Source organism: Elephas maximus, chromosome 21, assembly GCF_024166365.1.
Source record: "Elephas maximus indicus isolate mEleMax1 chromosome 21, mEleMax1 primary haplotype, whole genome shotgun sequence".
Classification (NCBI taxonomy): Eukaryota; Metazoa; Chordata; class Mammalia; order Proboscidea; family Elephantidae; genus Elephas; species Elephas maximus.
In genome coordinates, this window is record NC_064839.1 from 38,482,907 (window position 1) to 38,505,915 (window position 23,009).

Consider the following 23,009-nt stretch of genomic DNA (forward strand, 5'->3'; position numbering starts at 1 on the left):
CACACACAAGTAAAATTTTGCCAAAGGTCTTTCAAAAGCAGTTGCAGCAGTACATCGACAGGGAACTGCCAGAAGTTCAAGCTGGATTCAGAAGAGGACGTGGAATGAGGGATATCATTGCTGATGTCAGATGGATCTTGGCTAAAAGCAGAGAATACTAGAAAGATATTTACCTGCATTTTATTGACTATGCAAAAGCATTCAACTGTGTGGATCATAACAAATCATCAATAACATTGCAAAGGATGGGAATTCCAGAACATTTAATTGTGCTCATGAGGAACCTGTACATAGATCAAGAGACAGTTGTTTGAATAGAACAAGGGGATACTTCACGGTTTAAAGTCAGGAAAGGTGTGTGCCAGGGTTGTATCCTTTCACCATTGTGGTGGTTAAGATTGTGTGTCAACATGACTAGGCCATAATTCTCAGTGTTTTGGCAGTTGTATAATGTTGTGATCACTTTCCTGTTGAAATTTGATATGTAATCACTTCCATGATGGAATCTGCTGAGAGGTACCAGAGGGGGTGGGGCCTGTGGTGGCTTACCGCCCCCTCAGCCTTCATCCCTCCGCCTTCTGCCACCTACTTCCTTCTTGCTTGCCTTGCAAAGATTGTTGGCTTGTTCTGGATTCAGCACCTGTCTCTTGTCTGACCCCTGGTTCTTAGGACTTGAGCTAGCAGCTTACCTGTCCATCTTGGGATTCACAGATCTTCATGGCCTGTGAGCAAGAATCCTGCTCCCCAGCCTGCTTATCTTCGGTTTGCCAGCCACTGCAGCTAAGTGACTCAGGAGAAACCTTGCAGCCTTGCCTGCCAACCTTGAGGATTCCTCGACCATCACAACCTGTGAGCGGGATCCCTGCTCTCCAACCTGCTCACATTGAGTTCACCAGCTTCTGCAGCTCCATGAACTGGCGAAGGATTCTATACTGATCAAAGGACTTGGGACGTTCCGACCTCTACAATGCCATGAGCTGTTGTCTTAATATAAATCTCTCTCTATATTTTTTATATTAAAAAAATTTTTTTATATATATATATTTATACACATTACTGGTTTTGCTTCTCTTGAGAGCCCAGCCTAAGACAACCATATTTATTCAGTGTGTATACTGAGCAAATGACCTGAGAAGCTGGACTTCATGAAGAAGAATGTGGCATCAGAACTGCAGGAAGATGCATTAACAGACTGCAAAATGCAGATGACACAACCTTGCTTGCTGAAAGTGAAGAGGACTTGAAGCACTTACTGATGAAGATCAAAGAGTATGGCCTTTAGTATGAATTGCACCTCAATATAAAGAAAACAAAAATTCTCACAACTGGACCAATAAGCAACATAATGATAAACAGAGAAAAGACTGAAGTTGTCAAGGATTTCATTTTACTTGGATCCACAATCAAAGCCCATGGAAGCAGCAGTCAAGAAATCAGACAACGTATTGCACTGAACAAATCTGCTGCAAAAGACGTCTTTAAAGTGTTAAAAAGGAAAAATGTCACCTTGAGGACCAGGATGTGCCCTACCCAGTTGCCTTTTATGCATGCAAAAGCTGGACAATGCATAAGGAAGGCTGAAGAAGAATTGACACCTTTGAATTATGGTGTTGGCAAAGAATATTGAATATACCCATGGACTGCCAGAAGAATGAACAAATCTGTCTTGGAAAAAGTACAACCAGAATGCTTCTTAGAAGTAAGGATGGCAAGACTTCATCTTACATACTTTGGACATTTTATCAGGAGGGACTAGTGCCTGGAGAAGGACATCATGCTTGGTAAAGTGGGGAGTCAGCAAAAAAAGAGTAAGACCCTCAACAAGATGTATTGACACAGTGGCTTCGACAGTGGGCTTAAGCATAACAAAGATTGTAAGGATGGTGCAGGACTGGGCACTGTTTCATTCTGTTGTACTTAGGGCTGCTACATGTCGGAACCAACTCAATGGCATCTAACAAGCAGTAAAAAAAGAACAAGGATGAAGTAAAAATTCCTACGTCAGTATCTCCCAAGCTATATTATACAGAATAATAACCAGTGTCCCTTGAAATGTTGCCAGAAGGGAAGAAAAAAAGGTTTTGTTTCATGGCTTTAAAGAATAGGAATTTATTTTCTTACAGTTATGGAGGCTAGAAGTCTGAGTCCAGGGCACCAGCTCTAGGGTAAGACTCTCTGTCCGCTCTGGGGGAAAATCCTTGTCTCTTCCAGCCTCTGAAACCTCAATGTTCCTTGGTTTCTCGGCAATCTTCACATGGTGAGACATCTATCATTCCCTGTTTGTACTTGCACTTGTGTCTGTGTATCACATTTGTGTCTTTATATTACTCAGAAGTGATTAGATTTAGGACATATCCTGCACGGACATGGCCTTATTAACATAACAAAGAAAACCCTATTTCTAAACAGGATGACATCCACAGGTATAGGGGTCAGCACTCGACACAATTCAGTCCATAACACAGTTCTATCAGTTTTTGCTGTATGTATTTTAACTTTGGAAAAAAAGGTTTTTGACCTTTGTTTTGACCTCTCAGCACTTTCCATTAATCCTAAATCCAACCTTCTCACCACCTCTACCACGGTCACACCCTAATTCAAGCCACCATCACCTCCCATTTTAAATTTGGCATTTGCCTCCTACTGACCTTCTACCCTTTCCTCTCTTTGTCCATTCTCAACAGCAGCCAGACTGGTCCTTTAAAACAGAGATCACATCATGCCTCTGCTCCTCAAAGCCCAAATGTCTTCCCAAAAGAAAATCAATTGCCTGATATTCTCCTCCACCCACCCCCCCAAGATCTTTCTCATCTCCCCTCCTACCACTTTTGCTCATCTAGCCTCCTTGCTCTTTTAAAAACAACCCAGCAGGCCTTGGCCTCAGGGCCTTTGCACTCCTCAAATGCCCTCCTCCAAAATACTGGCAGAGCTTTTCCCCTCCCTTTATTCAACTCTCAGCAAAAATTCCCCCTCCTTACATCTGAGCACCCTGATTAAATACAGTCTTTCTATCTGCTTACCTTTATTTTTTCTTCATAGCACTTATTCAGTACGTGATTTAATTTGTCTGCCTCCGTGACTAACATGGGCAGGAAACTGGTTCATTTTGCTCATTGCTATATTCCCAGTTCCCCAGAACATTGCTTAGCAAATAGTAGATGCTTAGTAATTATTTATCAAATTATTGACAATAGATACACTAATGTAAATTCTGTATCTTAGAGAGGATACTATAATATGCATTTCTCTCAACTTGTTCGACAACAGAATCTTTTTGAGAGAAATGCCTATTAACATTTCACAGGACATGGTCATTCCAGAGCAATTCTGGAAACACTGCCTTCATTATTCATTATTTGGTAGGATCGGATTCAGCCTTTTCCTTTACATATTTTTATCTTTTAGTCCAAGACCCTGTGCCATCCCATCAGCCCATTTTCTTCAATAGTACCAAAAGTCACACAGCAGGTGATATCGGTCACATCTGTTCCTACCAGCCAGCCTCCACCTGTGATACCAGAGTTTACCAGGCCTACATCTCTAACACATGCTGAAAAAGCTCTGGAAGAAATAACTTTAAGCTCAAAGAAGGACTCACATTCAGATGTCTCCACCACTCATCTGCAAGCATCATTTCTGAATGCATCTGACCAGGTAAATGCACAAAATGGAAGTCACACCTAGGTAGCACTTTTACCCTTTCCTTCTGTTATGGCAGTGTTTCAAGAATAGCAATGATAGGAAGGAGATTAGTTTACCCTTTTACCTCTAAGCAGAATTATACCTAAGAATGCTTGATAGACAAGCATATATCCCAATTAAAAACAAAAACCTCCATTAAAGCATTCTACGATTGGTTCATGCCCACTTCAGTATTTAATGTCTTATTTTTCTCTAATGCTATGATATTTAATGTTTCAGATGAGGAGGAAGCTCTGGTCACTTGCCTCACTTTTTCAGCAGCAGCAGGCCCTTCTAGACAACTCCTACTCACCGTCTCAAATCTCCTTTCACCTTTGTCACTTTTCTCACTAAACTTTCAAAAAAAAGTCAAAGCCACTTTGAGATCAACATTGACAAAGAAAACCATCCTGGTTCCATTTTTTTTTTTTTTTTAAATCTCATATGCTACTTACATACAATCTAACATTTCTCTGCTAAAATATAATCCTATTTACTATGGATCTGTTTTCAGTGGTAATGAAAACTAGATGTTCTCTATTGTCCAGGTTATCATTGTGTTCTACTGAAAAAAAAAAAAAAAAGTAATAACTGACCTACAGTAGCTTAAACAAAGAGTTGTTTTTTTTTTTTCTTTAAATAAAAAGAACCCTGAAGGGTAGAACATGAAAAAGAGCCTTCAGATAAATTATTAGAATCATTAAGAGAATTTATCCATATTGCTAAATACTAGATAAATATATTAAAGCTAATTATATTTTTAGACAACTGCTAAAAATACCAACAACAATCAGAAAATTAAAATTTAAGATTAAAAAAAAGATATCATAGCAAGTACAAAAAATGTGCAAAAATCTTTATGGAGACAACTATGAAATTTTATGAAGAGACATCAAAGAAAACTTAGATAAATGGAGAGATATACTGTGTTCATGGATCAAAGACTTGATATTGGAAAAATATCAGTTCTTCTCAAACTGATCTACAGATTCAATATAATACCAATAAAAATCCCAATAGGTTTTTTTTTTTTTTTAACCTGACATACTGATTTTTAAATACGTGGCAAAATGAAAGGGCTAAGAATAGCCAAGACACTCTTGAAGAAGAACAAGAACATGCTCTAGCAGATATTGAGATTTATTAAAAAGTTGTAATGACTAAAACAATGTGGTATTGGCATAGGGATATCCTTACAACCGAATGAAATAGAATAGACAGTACAATGGACCTACACATATATGACAAATTTGTGACAAAAAAGACGTTGCATAGCAGTGGACAAAGGAAGGAAGGATGGAGGAAGAGAGGGAGGGAAGTAAAGAAAAGAAAGGGAGAAAATACTACAGCCGTATGCAACAACATGGATGATTCTTAAAAACAATGTCTAAGTGAAAGAAGCAAGACACATACTTAAAATTTCACTTATATAAACATTAAAAACAGTTAAAATAAAACTAATTGCTTAGGGAAACATCCGTAAGTAGTAAAATTGTAAAGAAAAGCATGGAAGTGTTTACTATAAAATTCAACGTCGTGGTTATGTCTGGGGAGCAAAAGGACCAAAAGAGTATATTGGGATGGGAAATGCAGGGAGCTTCTGTCTGGGGTACTGACAGTGTCCTGTTTCCTGCCCTAGTGGTGGTTAAGAAGTGTTTGTTTTACAATATTTATCAAACAATACATTATTTATGTTTTATATCCTTTTTTGTATGTGCGCTAAATTTCAACAATAAAAAAGGTTTAAAAACCAAAAGTCCAAGATAGATGGCCCCTGATGTTGGTTCAGTAGCTCAGAGATGTCAGGACCCGTGTCCGCAGTGCTCTTGAGCTGCCTCTCATGATCACAAGACGGTCACTGCAACTCTAGGCATGGCATCTACATTTAGGGCAAGAAGGAGGAAAGTGATAGCTTCTATCAGGAAAGCAAATCACTTTCTGAAAAACCCTTTTAGACTTCTGCCTATGTTATATTAGCTTATGTCTTACTGTGTCATATGACTACCCCAGACTGCAAGGGATGCTGGACAGTGAGCAACTAGCTTTTCCAGCAGCAGAAACAGCAAGAAGAAACCAAAAGCAAAACCAAACCTGTTGCCATCAATTCAATTCCAACTCATAGTAACCCTATGGGACAGAGTAGAACTGTCCCATAGAGTTTCCAAGGAGCGGCTGGTTGATTTGATCTGCCGATCTCTTGGTTAGCAGCCATAGCTCTTAACCACTGTGCCACCAGGGCTCCTCAAAGAAAGGTGGTGGAAAATAATTGTAGCATCAGTCAACCAATTGTGTCTGCCTTAAACCCTTCTTCCAAAAAAAATTTTTTTATCCTTGGGAAACTTTCCCCTTTTAGTTTTCTCTTCTTTAAATTAAATTAGTTTCTTCTGTTTCCCAACACGTTTCATAACTTAGACTTCATTAACTTTTGTTTGTAGAAAGAATTTTCCTTACTGTGAGTTTCACCTGGTATAGATTGCTTTTGAATCTCATTGAATATAAATAAATAAATAACACATGCTCAGAACACATGCATATATTATTTTGATAATGCCGTTAGACTCAAACATATTCTCATAAATCTTATTTTCAGACTTATTTGTCCTCGGACCAATTGTTGTTTTATTGTTATTAATTTTCTCTACTATATGAAAGAGGTGAAAATAAATTCTGTCATTTGCAGAAAAGCTTCTGAAAGTAATAATGGAGAGCCTGTGATCCTGGGAGCTCTAATGTTATTAGCGATCAATTTTGGTTAAAACATCTCAAACTACTAAAGTGTAATGATTTCACGTAAGTAATTTTGACAAAATGTTTCATTTCCACTAGGTCATAGATGAAATAGTGAGGAAGTTTAGCAGAGCAATCCGTGGTTTGCAAACTCACAACGAATTGCAGAAAGCTTGTGAGGTCCTCCAGAAACTGACAGCCTTTATTCCAAGAATCTCTAAGCCAGCTAAGGTAAGGAGAGGATGATTGGGAGGGAACAAGATGTGAGAAAGGGAAAAGAGAAAGAATATAATAAAATGGAAAATACATACTCTGGAGACCAAAAGGCTGTCTCTTGTGGTCCATGCAGAATTTAGCATTATAAAGCTATTTTGTGGATACTCAATTTAAATATGAGCAAGTATATTTATACCTTTAAATCTGAAGATTGTGAATAAATTGATCAATAGTAACATTCTCAGATATGCCATGTTTATTTTCTTTTGTTCATTTATCAAGTTACTGTCTTTCTGATCGATATGTTAGGAGAAATCTTGGAGACAAAATAGATTAATTCTTTGCCATAGATAGGGTAGTACAGCCTTAAAACAGGCCTCACAAATCGGCACGCCCATGATGTTTTCATTTGTTGCAACCGCATTTACCAGTGTTGTTAGTTGGGAGTCAGGTCCGACTCACAGCGACCCCATGTGTAACAATGAAACATTGCCTAGGCCATGCCATCTTCATGATCGCTGGTATGTTTGAGTTCGTGTTACTTTCCCATAATTATTAATTTATCTTTCTACTGTCTACACTCAAGTAAATTAAGGTGGTAGAATTAGTGGTAATTTTAATTCTGTTTTTCCACTTTCTATACTTTGAATATTGTGCAATAAGCATTTAACACACTCTGCATTGGTTTACTTGGGCTTTCTAATTATAGAAATAATACATGCTTGTTATTATTTTTTTCTGATGGCGTAGTGGTTAAGAGCTACAGCTGCTAACCAAAAAGTGGGCAGCTCAAATCTACCAAGCGCTCCTTGGAAACCCTATGGGGCAGTTCTATTCTGTCTAATAGGGTTGCTGTGAGTCGGAATCGACTCGAGGGCAGTGGGTTTGGTTTTGGTTTCGTTATTAAAAAATCAGAACAAAAGTATATAAAGTAAAAAGCAAAAGACCTCATCATCTTTCTACTTCTTACTAAGCCACTCTCCAGAAGTAATCACTGTCATTAGTTTGCTACTAGTTTGCTGTATATAACATTCCAAAATTTTTTTTCTTTGCAAACCCAAGTGTATGTGTATATATATATATATGTTTAACAAAAATGGTATTGAAATATACAAATTTTTCTGCTATTTGACTTCTTTATTAATAATGCTGTATCATGGATATCTTTTCATGTTAGTACACATAAATCTAACTCATTATTTTAATGTTTTAGATTTTTTTCCTCTGCGTTCCCATTTTTATCTTCGTTTTGTTAATTAGATATTTGATTATTTTGTTAATTAGATATTAGATATTTGCTCTACTTGTCACTCAAAAAAGGTTACATCATTTCTTTAGAAAAGCATGAAATGCAAATCCTCCCTATAGGTAATATGAAATATTTTTTCCTTCCCTGCCAAATGGTAATATTGCTTTTTATAAAAATATGTGTATAGTACATTGAACTCTTTATAAGAAGAACACAAAATTAATGTAAAATAACCATGGATGGTATGTTTGTTTTCTACTCTTCCCAGATCAGTGTCATTGATTCCCTTGTCTACCTGAGTGAGCAGTTACGGAAGATCCCATTTCATAACAACAGCTCTCTGCACTTGAAAGTTCCTGTGACCATCTGCCTCTTTTATTCCCTCAACAACGTAATGAAAGCTGGTGAAGCAGGCTGGCAGAAATCTAAGTATGATGTTGAGTGGGTAGGTGCAATATATATACATATCTGGCCATCTCTGTTTAGATACTCTTTTTAATCTTGAGGGATCCAGATATCACAGCCTTTCCCTAGATCTTTAAAGAGAATCCAGATGAAGTATTCATTGCTGAAGAAACCACTTTTCCAAGCCTTCTCTGGGGTCTGCCTCTCCAACTCACTAGGGAGCCAAAGCTACCTAGTGCTGCTGTCCAGAGAAAAGCGCTTTGTAAAGTGCTTGACATCCAGTAAACAATAAATAATATTTGGTGTTCACATGAAAACATACTCAACATCCTAAGGGATTAAGGAAAGGAAAATCAAAACCACAATAAGAAACCACATCACACCCACTTCTTAGCTGCCTTCTAGTTGGCCCCCCAAAGGATAAACAATAGGATGTGTCGATGAGAATGTGGAAAAATTGGAACCCTCAAACATTGTTGATAGGAATAATAAATGATGCAGCCCCATTGAAAATAGTTTAGCAGTTCCTCAAAATGTTAAAAATAGAATTACCATGTAACCTAGCAATTCCACTCCTTGGTATATACCCAAGATAGTTGAAAACATTTGCCTCCACCAAGATGTGCATACCCAAGTTCATAGCAGCATTATTCAAAAAGCCAAAAAGTGGAAACAACCCAAATGTTCATGAAGAATGGATAAATGATTAACAAATAAATGTAGTGTATTCATCCAGTGGAATATTATTCAGCCACAAAAAGGAATGATACATGCTACAACATAGGTGAACCTTGAAAACATTATGCTAACCAAAAGAATCCAGTCACGAAAGGCCACATATCGTATGATGCCATCTATATGAAATGTCCAGAAGAAGCAAATCTGTAGAAACAGAAAGTAGGTTGGTGGTTGCCTAGGGCTAAGGGATGGAGGTGGGAGAATGGCAAGTGACTGCTAATAGGTACAGATTTCTATTTGGGGTGATGAAAATGTTCTAAAATTAGACTGTGGTGATGGTCTCTCAACCCTGTAACTACACTAAAAAAAAACTTGAATTGTTCTCTAAATGAGTGAATTGTATGATACGTGAATTTCCTTGCAATAAAACTGTTTTTAAAAACCACACACACACACACACACCCCATATGATGAGCAAGTCTAGGGCAGGTTATATCATGGGACAAAGAAATATCCCCTTGGCTGGCCCTCTCAGTTAATTCGGGGGGTGATGAGTTTTTAGCCAGATTACAAGTACTTCCTATGAGGTTCCCAGGTCTTTCTTTTCCAATGAACATCACCTTTCATTACACTACTTTCATTACCCGATTCTCCTCCCAGCCCTTCAAAACCATTATTTCACTAGCACAATACACTGAGGCTACAAATGGTGTGGTATTTCCCCTTAAATGCAGGTAGACATCATGCTGGAAAGGTCTTTGCAGGCTCTTGGGATGATCCAGGAAGGATTTCTACAGCAGAGTTCGTTTTCTGAGTCTTCAGTGACTTTGACCTCTTCCGTTGTTACTCTAATGCTGAGCAGGTAACAGAGGAGGGAGGGAGGAGGAGAGTTTCATTTTATGCTGTTTATTTATTTATTTTTTAAATTTCATTTATTTTGTTGTTGCTGTTGAGAATATACACAGCAAAACATACACCAATTAAGCAGTTTCTGTATGTACCCTTAGGTGACATTGATTACATTCTTTGAGTTGTGCAAACCATTCTCACCTTCCTTATCTGAGTTGTTCCTTCCCCATTAACATGAATTCACGGCCCCTAAGGTTCTTATCTTATACTTCAAGTTGCTGTTATCAATTTGATCCTGTATAGATAGTTCTTAAAAGAGCTTAATGCTCAAGGCAGATATTTTTTACTAGTTAAGCTAAATTATTATTTGTTTTTAGGAAGACTTTAGGGGATATTTTTGGCTTAAGATTTAAAGATTATCTCAGGGCAATAGTTTCAGGGGTTCATCCAATCTTCATGGCACCAGGAAGTCTAGAGTCTGTGAGAATTGGAAATTCTGGTCTGCATTTTCCCCGTATTAATGAGGATTCTTCTATAGATCAGAATATTCAGTAATGCTAGCGAGGCACCATCCAGCTCTTCTGGTCTCACGGCAAAAGAGACAGTTGGTCATGGAGACAATTAGACACATATCCTTCTTCTATTCCTGATGCTCCTTCTTCCTCTGTTACTCCAAGTGAATAGAGACCAATTGTTGTGCCTTGGATGGCCACTTGCAAGCTTTTAAGACCTCAGGCACTACACAGCCAACCAAGAGTAGAACAGAAGCACTAAACATGTTATTAGGCCAATTAACTGGGATGTCGCATGTAACCATGACCCTAAACCTCCAAACCAAGAAACCAAATCCCATGAGGTTTTTGGTTGTACATAAGCAGCCTGAGAGCTACTCTTTTTTTGGTCATTGTTGTAAATACATCTATCACACAACTTTAGCCAATTCAACTTTTTACAGATATACAACTTATTGACCTGAAAAAAACCACAATAATCGGCTGTGCAGCCCTACCCTTAGTCAATGCAACATTTCCATCACCATTAACACCTCCTTCCCCTGCTTTTCCATCCCTGGTAACCACTAATAAACTTTGTTCTCTATGCATTTGCCTTTTCTTGTTTTTTATACAAGTGAGGCCATACGGTATTTGTCCTTTTGTGATTAGCTTATTTCAGTCAGCATAATGTCTTTCAGCTCAATTCATATTGTAGGATGTATCGAGATTTCATTTCTCGTAGTGGTTGAGCAGTATTTCATTGTATGTATGTACCACATTTTCTTTATCCATTCATCTGTTGATGGACGTTCTGGTTGTTCTCACTTTTTGGCTATTGTAAATAGTGCTGCAGTTAACATTGGTGTACAAGTCTCTGTTGGAATCTCTGGTTTCAAGTCTTTGGGGTATAATCCTGGGAGTGGAATTTCTGGGTCAGGTGGAAAATCTGTTTTTAGTTTTTTGAGGAATCGCCACACTGTTTTCCACAATAGCTGTACCATTTTGCATTTCCACCAGCAATGGGTAAGGGTTCCAATCTCCCCACATCCTTGGCAACTTTTGTTATTTTCACTTTTTTTTTTTTAATCTTAGGCATCCTAAAACAAAAAACAAGAAAACCTGTTGCAGTGAAGTCGATTCTGACTCACAGAGACCCTATAGGACAGAGTAGAACTGCCCCATAGGGTTTCCAAGGAGGGGCTGATGGATTCGAACTGCTGACATTTTGGTTAGCAGCCAAGCTCATAACTACAACACCATCAGCGCTCCACTTAGCCATCCTAGTGGGAGTGAAACAGAATGTCACTGTGGTTTTGATTTGCATTTCTCTGATGGCTAATAATGCTGAGCATCTTTTGTGTGTTTGGTGGCCATTTGAATGTCCTCTTTGGTGAAATATATATTCAAGTCCTTTGCCCACTTTATGATTGGGTTGTCTTTTTGTTGTCAACATTTTATATATATTTTGGTTATTAGATTCTTGTCAGATATGTGATTTCTAAAGATATTCTTCCAGTCAGTAACTTGTCTTTTAACTTTTTTGGTAAAGTCTTTGATGAACAAAAGTTTTTAATTTTTTTGAGGTCCCATTTATTTATTTTATCTTTTGCTGTTTGTATTTTTGTTATTATATTAGATAATCCATTGTTGAAAGCTAGGCCTGACAGCATTGCCCCTGCTTTTTCTTCTAAGAACTTTACGGTTTTAGTTTATACATTTAATTTACACGTTTAATCCATTTCGAATTTGTTTTTGTGTGTGGTGTGAGGCATGGATCCTGTTTCATTTTTCTGCATGTGGAAATACAGTTTTCCCGGCAACATTTATTGAAGAGACTCTTCTTTCCTCCATTGAATGGACTGAGGACCCTTGTCAAAAATCAGTTGAGCATAGATGCATGGGTTTATTTTCTGGACTGTCAGTTCTATTCCGATAGTCTATGTGTTTATTGTTATACCTGTACCAAGCTATTTTGATTACTGTAACTGTATCAAGTTCATTGCCGTTGAGGTGGTTCCGACTTATAGGACTCATAGGACCCTGTAGGACAGACTAGAACTGTCCCATAGGGTTTCCAAGGAGCAGCTGGTGGATTTAAACTGCCGACCTTTAGGTTAGAAGCCTGAGCTCTTAACCTCTGTGCCAATAGGGCTCCCTGTAGCTGTATAAAAAAAAAATAGTATGTTTTAAAATCAGGAAGTGTGAATCCTCCTGCTTTGTTCTTCTCTTTCAACATTGTGTTAGCTATGGCACTGTTGGGTGCCATTCCATATAAATGTGAGGATTGGTTTTTCTGTTTCTGTAAAGAAGGCTGTTGGGATTTTGATTGGAATTGTGTGGAATCTATAGATCACTTTGTGTAATACTGACATCTTAACAATAATAAGTCTTCAATCCGTGAACATGAAACATCTTTCTAGTTATTTAAGTCTTCTTTAGTCTCTTTCACCAGTGTTTTATAGTTGTCATAAGTTCTTTATGTCCCTGGTTAGATTTATTTCTAGGTATTTTATTCCCTGTGAGCCCTGGTGATGCAGTGGTTAAGGGCTCTCTAAGATGCTATTGTAAATGGAATTGTTTCCCTAATTTCCCTTTTAGATTTCTCATTGTTGGTATATAGAAACCCAGCTGATTTTTGTTTTTTGACCCTGTACCCTGTACCCTGCAACTTTGCTAAATTCTTCTATTAGCTCTAGAAGCTTTCCTGTGGACTCTTTTGGATTTTCTATATAAGATCATATCATCTGCAAAGAGAGATAATTTTACTTCTTCTTTTCTAATCTGGATACATTTCATTTATTTTCTTGTCTATAACTCTGGCTAGGACTTCTAATACATTATTGAATAGAAGTGGTAAGAGTGGGTACCCTTGTCTTATTTCCAATTTCAAGGGAAAAGCTCTCAGTTTTTCTTCATTTAGTGTAATGTTGGCTGTTGGGTTTTCATATATGAAAATTCCTGAATCATATTCAGGAATTTCCCTTCTATTCTAATCTTCTTTAGGGTTTTCATCAAGAGAGGGTATTGAATTTTGTCGAATGATTTTTCTGCATCCATAGATACGATCATGTGGTTCTTTTTCTTGTTCTCTTGATGTGGTATATTACATTGATTGATTTTCTAGTGTTGAACCATCCCTGCATTCCTAGAATAAATCCCTCTTGTTCATGGTATATGACTCTTTTAATATGCTGTTGGATTCTGTTTACTAGTATGTCATTGAGGATTTTTGCATCTATGTTCATAAAAGATATTGACCTGTAGTTTTCTTTCTTTTTTTTTTTTTTTTGTGGTATCTTTGTCTGGTTTGGGTATCAGGGTTGTGTTTGCTTCATAGAATGAATTAGGGAATATTCCTTCCTTCTCTATCTTTTGGAAGAGTTTAAACAGTACTGGTGTCAGTTCTTCTCTAATGTTTGGAAGAATTCCCCAGTGAACTCATCTGGTCCAGACTTTTTTTTGTTGGGAGGCATGTGATCCCTGATTTGATCTCTTTGCTTGTTATGGGTCTGTTGAGACTTTCTATTTCCTCTTGAGTCAGTCTGGGTATGTTATGTGCTTCTAAGAATTTGTCCATTTCTTCTAGATTATCCAGTTTGTTGCCATACAGTTGTTTATAATATTCTGTCATAATTCTCTTTATTTCTCTTAGGTAAGTTGTAATGCCCCTCCTTTCATTTTTTTAATTATTTGTATCTTTTCTTTGTCAGTCTAGGTAAAGGCTTGTCAATTTTATTGATCTTTTCAAAGAGCAACTTCTGGTTTTATTGATTCTCTCTATTGTTTTTCTGTTTTCAATTTTATTTATTTCTGCTCTGATCTTTTTATTTCCTTTCTTCTGATGGATTTAGGCTTCATTTTAGGTTTTTAACATTTAGAGAATATACAAACATTGATTTCCATTTTAAATTCTTTTTCCTTAGCCAAAACATATCAACTTTGCCTCTGAGCTATTATACTCTGGGAGACCCAGCACCTGTGAGGTTAGGCTTTCCATCAGCTTCGGCTTTGGAGGAGCTCTTGAATGAACACCCAACAGTTAACGTCCAAGTGAGTGTGAAATTAATTGTGATCAGAATAAAAATGGGATTTGGTGACCACATAGGCATTTGCATAAAAGGAATGCTCCATGAAATGTAAGCTGACCAGATGAAATGAGAGAATTTGTGTGCCATTCATTTCTATTTTATGCTGGCAAGAATGGAGTCCTCTTAAAAATGATCCCTGAGAGAGGTTAGGAATATTAAACATGCTTATAGATTTAACTAAGTTTCTGCGTGATGACTTGAACTGATATCCACTTGGTTTCTTCTAGGATCTTCACTATTTACACAAACTGGGAATATCTGAATAATTATTGACTCAATATACCAACCTAGTCAGAGAAGTATTATATAACTTTCAGCAGTTATCTAGCAAACAAAAGTAGCATTATTGGCTTACTCTGAAGAGCAGATTACTTACTTTCTCAAAAAATAGAATTCTCCAGGTATAAAGATTAAGAAAAAATAATTCTGAGGGTCAGAGTATATTACTTATCTTTAATTAATTAATTATTTCTTATTTGATGTTACAATGAAAAACATTACTTCATTTGAGATATTAGCAGGGGGAGAACATCAACATTTACTTTCATTTGTGATATTTGATACCTTATTACCTATCAGGGGGCCATTTATAAATACTTTGTCAACTGATAAAGCTGAAATTTTCTTTGTCTCTAGGTAACAGGACTAGCTTTCAACCCCTTCAAGAATTTTGATAACAGGAACATTGTTGGAAGCATTGGAAGTGTATTACTAAGCTCTAATAATAAATTGCTCCAAGTTCATGATTTAATGGAAGAGATTGAGGTATGAATTGATTCTTAGGGGATAAAATAGAAGGAAATAAGAATTCCTGGAGAATAGAATGGAAGGATGCAACAACTTAAAGGAAATCATTTTAGATTTATGGCAGTGCCACTGTTGTGTTATTAACATCTTTACTTTGGAATTTTTACAAAGAGATATACCTTACCCTCAGGAGAAGGTGTTTTAGGTCTAGATTTCTCTCCCTTAACCCTCTCCCTTGAGATAGTAGGCACTATGTTACCTACTAATATTCAGACAGGAAGACCTAGGAAGTTTCATTCCATTATCACCATAAAGAAAACTGAAAAGCATCAATGGACGGGTCATCTAAAACATGAAGATTTATTAATTATCTCTTATTATAGATCATGCTCTGGAGAAATGCTAGCATGGAAACCCATTCCACCAGCCTCAACATGAGTACAGACCATTTTACGATCGCAGTGAATATCACTTCCCTGGAAAAATCTCTGATAGTGTGCATAGAGCCTGAAAGTCCTCTTTTAATCACACTCTACCTGGGCTTCCAAAATCAGCCAAACCACACTCACTACCACCTGAACATCACCCTTCCAAAGGATCCAGTGTGGCAGAAAGGTAAAACTCCAATCAGATCTCAGAAATTTACTTTAAATGCATTTTTTTCCTTTTTCTTTTTTAGTTATTTTGAGATAATTATAGATTCACATATAGTTATAAGAAATAATACAGAGAGATTCCATGTACCCTTCACCCACTATCCCCCAGTGATAAATCTTGCATAACTATAGTAAAAAAACTATAGTACAACCAGAAAATTTACATTTATATAGTCCATTGACCTTATTCAGTTTTCACCAGCTTTGCATTAACTCATTTCTGTGTATGTGCATGTATTTAGTTCTATGTAAATTTATCACATGTAGATTCATGTGACCATGAAGTGCATTTAAAAAACAGATGAATTGTGGGATGGATAGAAGATGAAAAAGCAAATATAGTAAAATGTTAATTGTAGAATCTAGTTGGTAATTATACAGGTCTTCACTGTAAAATTTTGTCAACATTCCTGTATGGTTGAGAAATTTTCCTGATAAAGTATTGAGAAAAATATATCAGAATGGATAAAGCACATTAAAGCTTCCCTTCATGGTGGTCTTCCTGTATTGAAAGAACTTTTTTCTGACTCTAGCATAGCACTGGAATGATCACTTTTTAAGTTATTCTTCCTGTTAGGAGAAGCACCCAAGACCACAACGCTCACTGCTGAGTTGCCAACTACAAAGGTCTCTCTGCATTACCACCAGCCCATTTCCTGAATCTGATGGTGCACTCAGTTCTTTTTACTGATCTTGACAGTAACCTTGTACCATTTAGAGCTGGAAGGAAACTTAGAGATCCTTTGTTCCAGACCTCTGGTTTTACAGATGAGAAAACCGAGACCCAGAGAGACTGTGTGACTTGCTGACACCTTACAGCGCCCCCGCCCCGACCCCCCGGTGACTGCCAGGCCTAGAATGCGGTCTCTGACTTGCAGTCCAAGGCTCTCTCCCTTGAACTGCTCTGTTCCTGTACTTGCTTTATCCTTGGGTTTCTTTTGTTGTCTAGGTCTTCTTTCTACCGATTTAGATGCTCGGTTATTTCATTTTTCTAAAACTCATAGTGCGTTCTAGTTTATTAGTCCTAAGTGTTCATGTGTCAAAAGAATACAATTTTTTTGCTGAAACGGGAGTAATCCAGAACCCCACACTATATCAGTGTCATTTTCTTTAAAATCTTTTGACTCTAAACTTATCATTTTCTAAAATAAATAATAATAATAATAGACCCTTCAGAAGGAAGGTTCTAATAGCATTTTTGTTTCATCTGAAATACACCTAAACTCTCTCCTTTGCTCCAAGATGAAGAATATACATGGGTGCTGACTCCAGAGAGTCTGCAATATGGGATTGGCACCTACTACATAACAGCTATGTTGAATAAAACCAAGGAAGGTGCTCAGCAGATGCCCACCCTGCTTTCAGTCATAACTGCTGCCACTCAGTGTTATTTCTGGGACAGCTACAACAGAACATGGAGGAGCGATGGATGCCAAGTAAGAAGCCGAGACTTTTCTGCCTCAGCTGGCATTAAACACAATGCCTCTGTTATCTCATTGGGGGCAGCACAGAAAGAAAAACAATTGGAAGGGAAATAAATCAACCTGGGGAAAAAGAAGGAGGATTGTGTGTAGTGGGCAAAGAAAGTGTTTCTTTTTTGAACAGCAATGGGCTTGTGCTTTATAGTTGTAATTCCTTTCTCAAACATTAGTCCAGGATGAATCTGACAATTCTAGATAAAATAGGCAAAACAGTATGTGGAAGCTGTTAGATTCTACAAGTATTAAATATGCTGTGGGTAAAATGAAAACAAAACCAAAAAAAAAAATTCAGACCCGTTGCCATCGAGTCGATTCTGACTCATAGAGACCCTATAGGACAGAGTAGAACTGCCCCATAGGGTTTCTAAGGAGCAACTGGTGGATTTGAACTGCTGACCTTTTGGTTAGCAGCCAAGCTCTTAACCACTGTGCCACCAGGGGTCCAAATGAAAACAAACTTCCTGCTAAATAGAAGAAATCCTTGTAGTTATAGATAAGCTAACAGATTCTCGTACATTCCAGGCCAGGTAGAGGCAGGTTATTATTTCTGTAATGATAGCCTTGCTCTTGGTGTCTGGCCGCTTTAAACAACACTACATTTTCACACTAGTGATGCTGTAAGATCCTGTCCTATTTAAGTGTTGGTTTGGTAGCACAAAGAATGTGGTTCAAGGTTCTGGAAATTATGAAGTTGTTCTTAAAAGATACTGAGAAAGAGTTATTCAGTTTGGAAATAGAAGGAAAGAGGATTCTCTGGAAGGCATCTGCACGATTAGTGGCCTTAAGCAGTGATTTCTGGATGATCTAGAGCAGTGCCCTAGAAGTATTTGCTTCTCAAGAAAATCCTCAAACTGGGGAGCTTGTTTAAAATGCAGATTCTGACTCAGTAGGTCTGGGGTGGGGCCTGAGATTTTGCATTTCTAACAAGCTCCTAGGTGATCTTGATGCTCCTTATTTAGTTAGGGAATCCACGTTTTCAGTATCAAGGCATGAGAGCTTTCCTGCTCTCACAACACAAACCCTCTGATTACAGAAAAAGGCACTGGGATATTTCCTGCCTTCTTGAAGCTCTTTGTAGTCCTTGGACTCCATGAAAGGAGCAGAGCTGCTTGATACAGGATAAGAGTTGTTCCCAGGGCAGAATATAGATTGGGCATGCAGACTTTAACCTTATGCCGTGGAAACAAAAAGTGAGCCATAATGGCAATATTTTAGGCTTTTCATCTGCAAAATCAAACATGGAACCAATGCCTTCCATGTATTCACCTATGGACATACTTAAAAAAAAATTTTTTTTCAATAAAGAAATGCTACAAACATATGGAAGGTTGCAGGGAATAATATAACATACACGCACAAAAAATAAAAGCCACCCCTCAGCTTTATCAAAAATTACTATTTTGCTCTATTTATTTTTTTTTAAATAGTAAAACACTTAGAATTAATTGAAGCCCTCTGCTTATCCCTCCTATTTCCATTCCTTCCCTTTCTCCCAAGGACAACCACTGTTCTGAAGTCGGTGTTTTTCATTCTTGTGTTTCTACATATGTATGTATTTATTTTTTCAGCAAATATTTATTGAGCATCTTCTATATGCCAGGTCCAAGTGTAGAAACTAGAGATAGAGCAGTGGACAAGATAATGTTCTCATAAGCTTACAGTCTGATGGGAAAGACTGACAATAAATAGATAAATATTTAATGTAATGTCAGAGAATGATAAGTATTGTTTTACATGCTTTTTTTAGTCTTCATGAAAATGTTGCCATACTGTACATATCTTTCTTTAATAACTTGGTTTATTCACTCAGTAGTAGTTATCTGTGTTGATACATGTAGCTCTAGTTCATTCAGTTTAACTGCTGCATATTATTCCATTGGTTTGACTCTATTTACTTGTTTGTTTGCATGTTTTGCTGTTATTGAACATACAGGTTGTTTTCTGTTTCTTATCGTTACAACCAGTGCTGACATTAACATTCATTTTCATATCTCCTTGCGTATCCTTGATATATATTCAGACCTGGAATTGCAGGATTGGAAGAGTTTGTGCTTCTTCAGCTTTACCAGACATTGTCAATCTGCTGTCCACATTGCTTATACAGTTTACACTACCACCAGCAGTGGATAAGAGATCCATTCTTTCCCCCTAATTGCCTTCATTTACATTTGTCTTTTGCTTTTACTTTTGTCCCTTTCTTAGCACTCTGTTCAGTTAGACTCAACACCTTGATTCTAATTCCAGGTTGGACCACAGAGCACAGTTTTGAGGACACAGTGTCTCTGTAACCACTTGACCTACTTTACAAGTGACTTCTTCATTGTGCCCAGGACAGTGAATGTTGAAGACACAATCAAGCTGTTTCTTCGTGTGACCAACAACCCTGTTGGGGTGTCATTGCTGGCCAGCGTTCTAGGATTCTATATGATTATGGTTGTGTGGGCTTGGAGAAAGGATCAAGCCGATATGCAGAAGGTGAGGAGACATTGATTTTGAAAACTTTGCAACAATGTCTTGAGTATGTTGAATGCGATGGGGGAAAAAAAGAACAACACCTTTATCAGAAGAGGCAGTACTTTGGTACTATGTAGTATAAAAATTCAGGTGGTTTTTTCTTATATTTCTCTTTATATCTGTTGTCTCACAATCAAAGAAAGTAGTCTTTTGTCTCCATTTTTTTTTTTTTTTCTTTTAGCCTAGTTAGGACCCTCAGATGTCATATTTAGGTTAGGAATGAGCCAAAAGAAAATACCTAAAGAACTTAACTAAAATCAAATGCAAGTTTATCTTACTTTATACATTGGATATGAAAGTTTTATGTAAGTCAAATTATAATTTAATGTAGCTGCAAATATACAGGAAACCTGGGGGATGTCAGCACAACATAATCAAGGTAAAGGAAGGCACTGAAAGGTACATAAGAGAAAAGGCAACAACAGTAAATACTAATATATATATATATATATACACATCCTGCAACAACAGTAATAGCAAACAATAATATATGAGTAGATACATAGATAGATATGTAAACTGAGCAAGGGTGGGAGGGTATATGGAAGTATATCACATACATACATATGTGTATATCCTGCAAATATAGCCATGTTTGTTGTTGTCTTATGCAATAGTGTGAACAGGAGACAGAGACATGAAAACTTCTTAGCTATAACCATACACCTCCAGGGACTGAGATACTGGGCTTGAGGGCTAAGAACCATAGTCTTGGTGGACATCTAGGTCAGATGGCATATCATAATCCATAGAGACAGTGTTGTACATCTTTCCTTGGTGAGTAGCGACTGGAGTCTTAAAAGCTTGCAAGCAGCCATATAAGATACAACAATTGGTCTTTTCCTGTCTGGAGCAAAGAAGAGTGAAGAAAATCAAAGACTCAAGGAAATAATTAGTCCAAAGGACTAATGGACCAATGAACCATGACCTAAACTAGCCTGAAACCAGAAGAACTAGATGGTGCCTTGCTACCACTACCTACCACTCTTACCGAGACCACAATAGCAGGTCGTGGACAGAGTGGGACAGAAATATAGAACAAAATTTAAACTCATAAATAAGACCAGATTTCCCAGTCTGATAAAGACTGGTGGAATGAAACTATGGCCCTTAGACACACTTCCCACTTGCAGCTGAAGTCCCTCCTGGAGATCACATTATAGCTATACAATAAAAATACAATAGACAGGCCTATAAAATGAACAGTAACACCAGTGAGGAATGTATACCTTGGAACGATCAGCTATATGAGACCTAAAGGGCAACATTTGCCCAAAAGCGAAGTCCAGAAGGACAGTAGGGGCAGAAAAGCTGGGTGAAAGGACACAGGAACCCGGGGGGATAGCGGGAGAGTGCTAACACATTCACAGGTTTGCGAACAGTGTCACAAAGCAAGCTGTGTATAAATTGCTGAATGGGAAACTAATTTGTTCTGTAAATTTTCACCTAAGCAACAATAAAATGTTCAATAAATAAAAGAGATTAAACAAGCAAACTAAGAAGCAGAGATAAGATAAATGCCAAAAAAAAAAAAAAGAAAGAAAGAAACCTGTAAGGAAATTTTTTTTAAACAACAACCAAAAAAATCCTTTGATGACAGCTTCTTCTCAATTTCCGTTCTGTATATTTCTTTTTTTTTTTTATTTTTATTTCTTATTCTTATGCTTTCTTACACTCGGAAATTCTAGAATACACAGTGTCCATTTCTTTGTTGCCCTTGGTGTAGGACTGGGAGATTTAGTAAATAAAAATCCAGGACACCCAGTTAAATCTGAATTTCAAATAAATAACGAATACTCTTTTAGTATAAGTATGTCCTAAATTATTCACTGCTTATCTGAAATTCAAATTTAACTGGGTGTCCTATATTTTATCTGGTAATCCTACCAAGGTGGGAGGGAGGTGAAAGAACTTAGACACCTAGGACCTGATCAGTTGACTGAGTATTTCATTAGACACATAAACCCCCCTTTAGTAACTTAGGACTGCTTCTTTGTCTTTTAAAACTACACCTCACCCTTGTTTTCCATAGGATTACCACATCTGCAGCAGTGTATCCTCTTCTTCCTGAATTGGAGGAAACAAAGCGTATACTAAGTGAAGCAATTTTCTTGGTTCTGCTTTCTTGTAGGTGAAGGTCACTGTCCTGGCTGATAATGACCCCAGCTTTCAATTTTACTACCTTATTCAAGTCTATACTGGATATCGGAGAAGGGCTGCTACGACAGCCAAGGTTAATGAAATAAATGTTCTTCATTGTTTTGTGTCATCTACCACATGAAATACACTAACTTGATCTCTCAGTGTACAATAGCTCTTTAGAAGGGATCACAGAGATTGATATTTCCTAGTTCTAAACTGTCAATTTGAAGGACCCTCTCTATATATAATCTATATACTTATATATATTCCAAACATTCCATCCAAGTACAGTTTCCTATATCTTCATCATTCTTCAGAGAATCATGTTAGAACTTACTGTATTTTTTCTTGTCACGTTTGAGGTTGTTATCATCCTGTATGGATCGGAGGGATCGAGTGAGCCCCATCACCTTTGTGACTCTCAGAAGGCAGTCTTTGAACGAGGGGGACTGGATGTCTTCCTTCTCACCACTCAGTCCTCTCTAGGAGAATTGCACAGCCTTCGGCTCTGGCATGACAATTCTGGCGTCAGCCCTTCTTGGTATGTACCTGTATCATGCTGACTTGTTTCTTTTTTGCAGATCATTAGCATCCTTGGAAGAGATCAGCATGCCATCACAATAAATAACAACAATGCTTTGGCCCAAATAGTAACAAATGACTATTAGATTTAAGTTTTGAAGCTGTCCTCAGTGAACAAACCATGGCAAGAAATATGGAAAATTAACAATGTGGTTTTCTTTTGAAAGGTAGAAGATGTTTTGTTTTGTTTTCATTAAATATTATCAAGACCTTGAACAATAAATAATAACAATGAAACATTGCCCAAAACTGCCATAAATTAACAGTATTTCTAAAGATGAAAAATATATTTTAAAGAGTAAATTTAATCAACAACCATATATTGAATATATTCTGGGTCAAAATTAAGAATGTCAAGAAAAGGGCAATAATGGAATTGCATGTGGGATATGCCTAGGGAGTTAAATAATTGTCAAGAATGGAGTTAGAGTTCATGAACCTGACATGTGCTAGGTCCAAATGATTCTGCATCTTCCTCCTGCAGCACTCTGAGAATTAGG

General features: G+C 37.3%; 1 protein-coding gene across 4 annotated transcripts in view; it reads left to right on the forward strand.

The window, feature by feature from the left end:
• PKD1L3 (polycystin 1 like 3, transient receptor potential channel interacting) overlaps positions 1-23,009 on the forward strand; it is an 86,103-nt gene that overhangs the window by 13,413 nt on the left and 49,681 nt on the right. For all 4 annotated transcript variants that reach the window (XM_049864772.1, XM_049864769.1, XM_049864771.1 and 1 more), the window contains 11 exons: positions 3,406-3,654; positions 6,508-6,639; positions 8,142-8,318; positions 9,691-9,818; positions 14,223-14,349; positions 15,024-15,152; positions 15,518-15,749; positions 17,033-17,226; positions 19,516-19,746; positions 21,917-22,018; positions 22,290-22,468. In XM_049864772.1, coding sequence (XP_049720729.1) covers positions 3,406-3,654; positions 6,508-6,639; positions 8,142-8,318; positions 9,691-9,818; positions 14,223-14,349; positions 15,024-15,152; positions 15,518-15,749; positions 17,033-17,226; positions 19,516-19,746; positions 21,917-22,018; positions 22,290-22,468 — 1,880 coding nt within the window. The remainder of the gene's footprint in view (positions 1-3,405; positions 3,655-6,507; positions 6,640-8,141; positions 8,319-9,690; positions 9,819-14,222; positions 14,350-15,023; positions 15,153-15,517; positions 15,750-17,032; positions 17,227-19,515; positions 19,747-21,916; positions 22,019-22,289; positions 22,469-23,009) is intronic.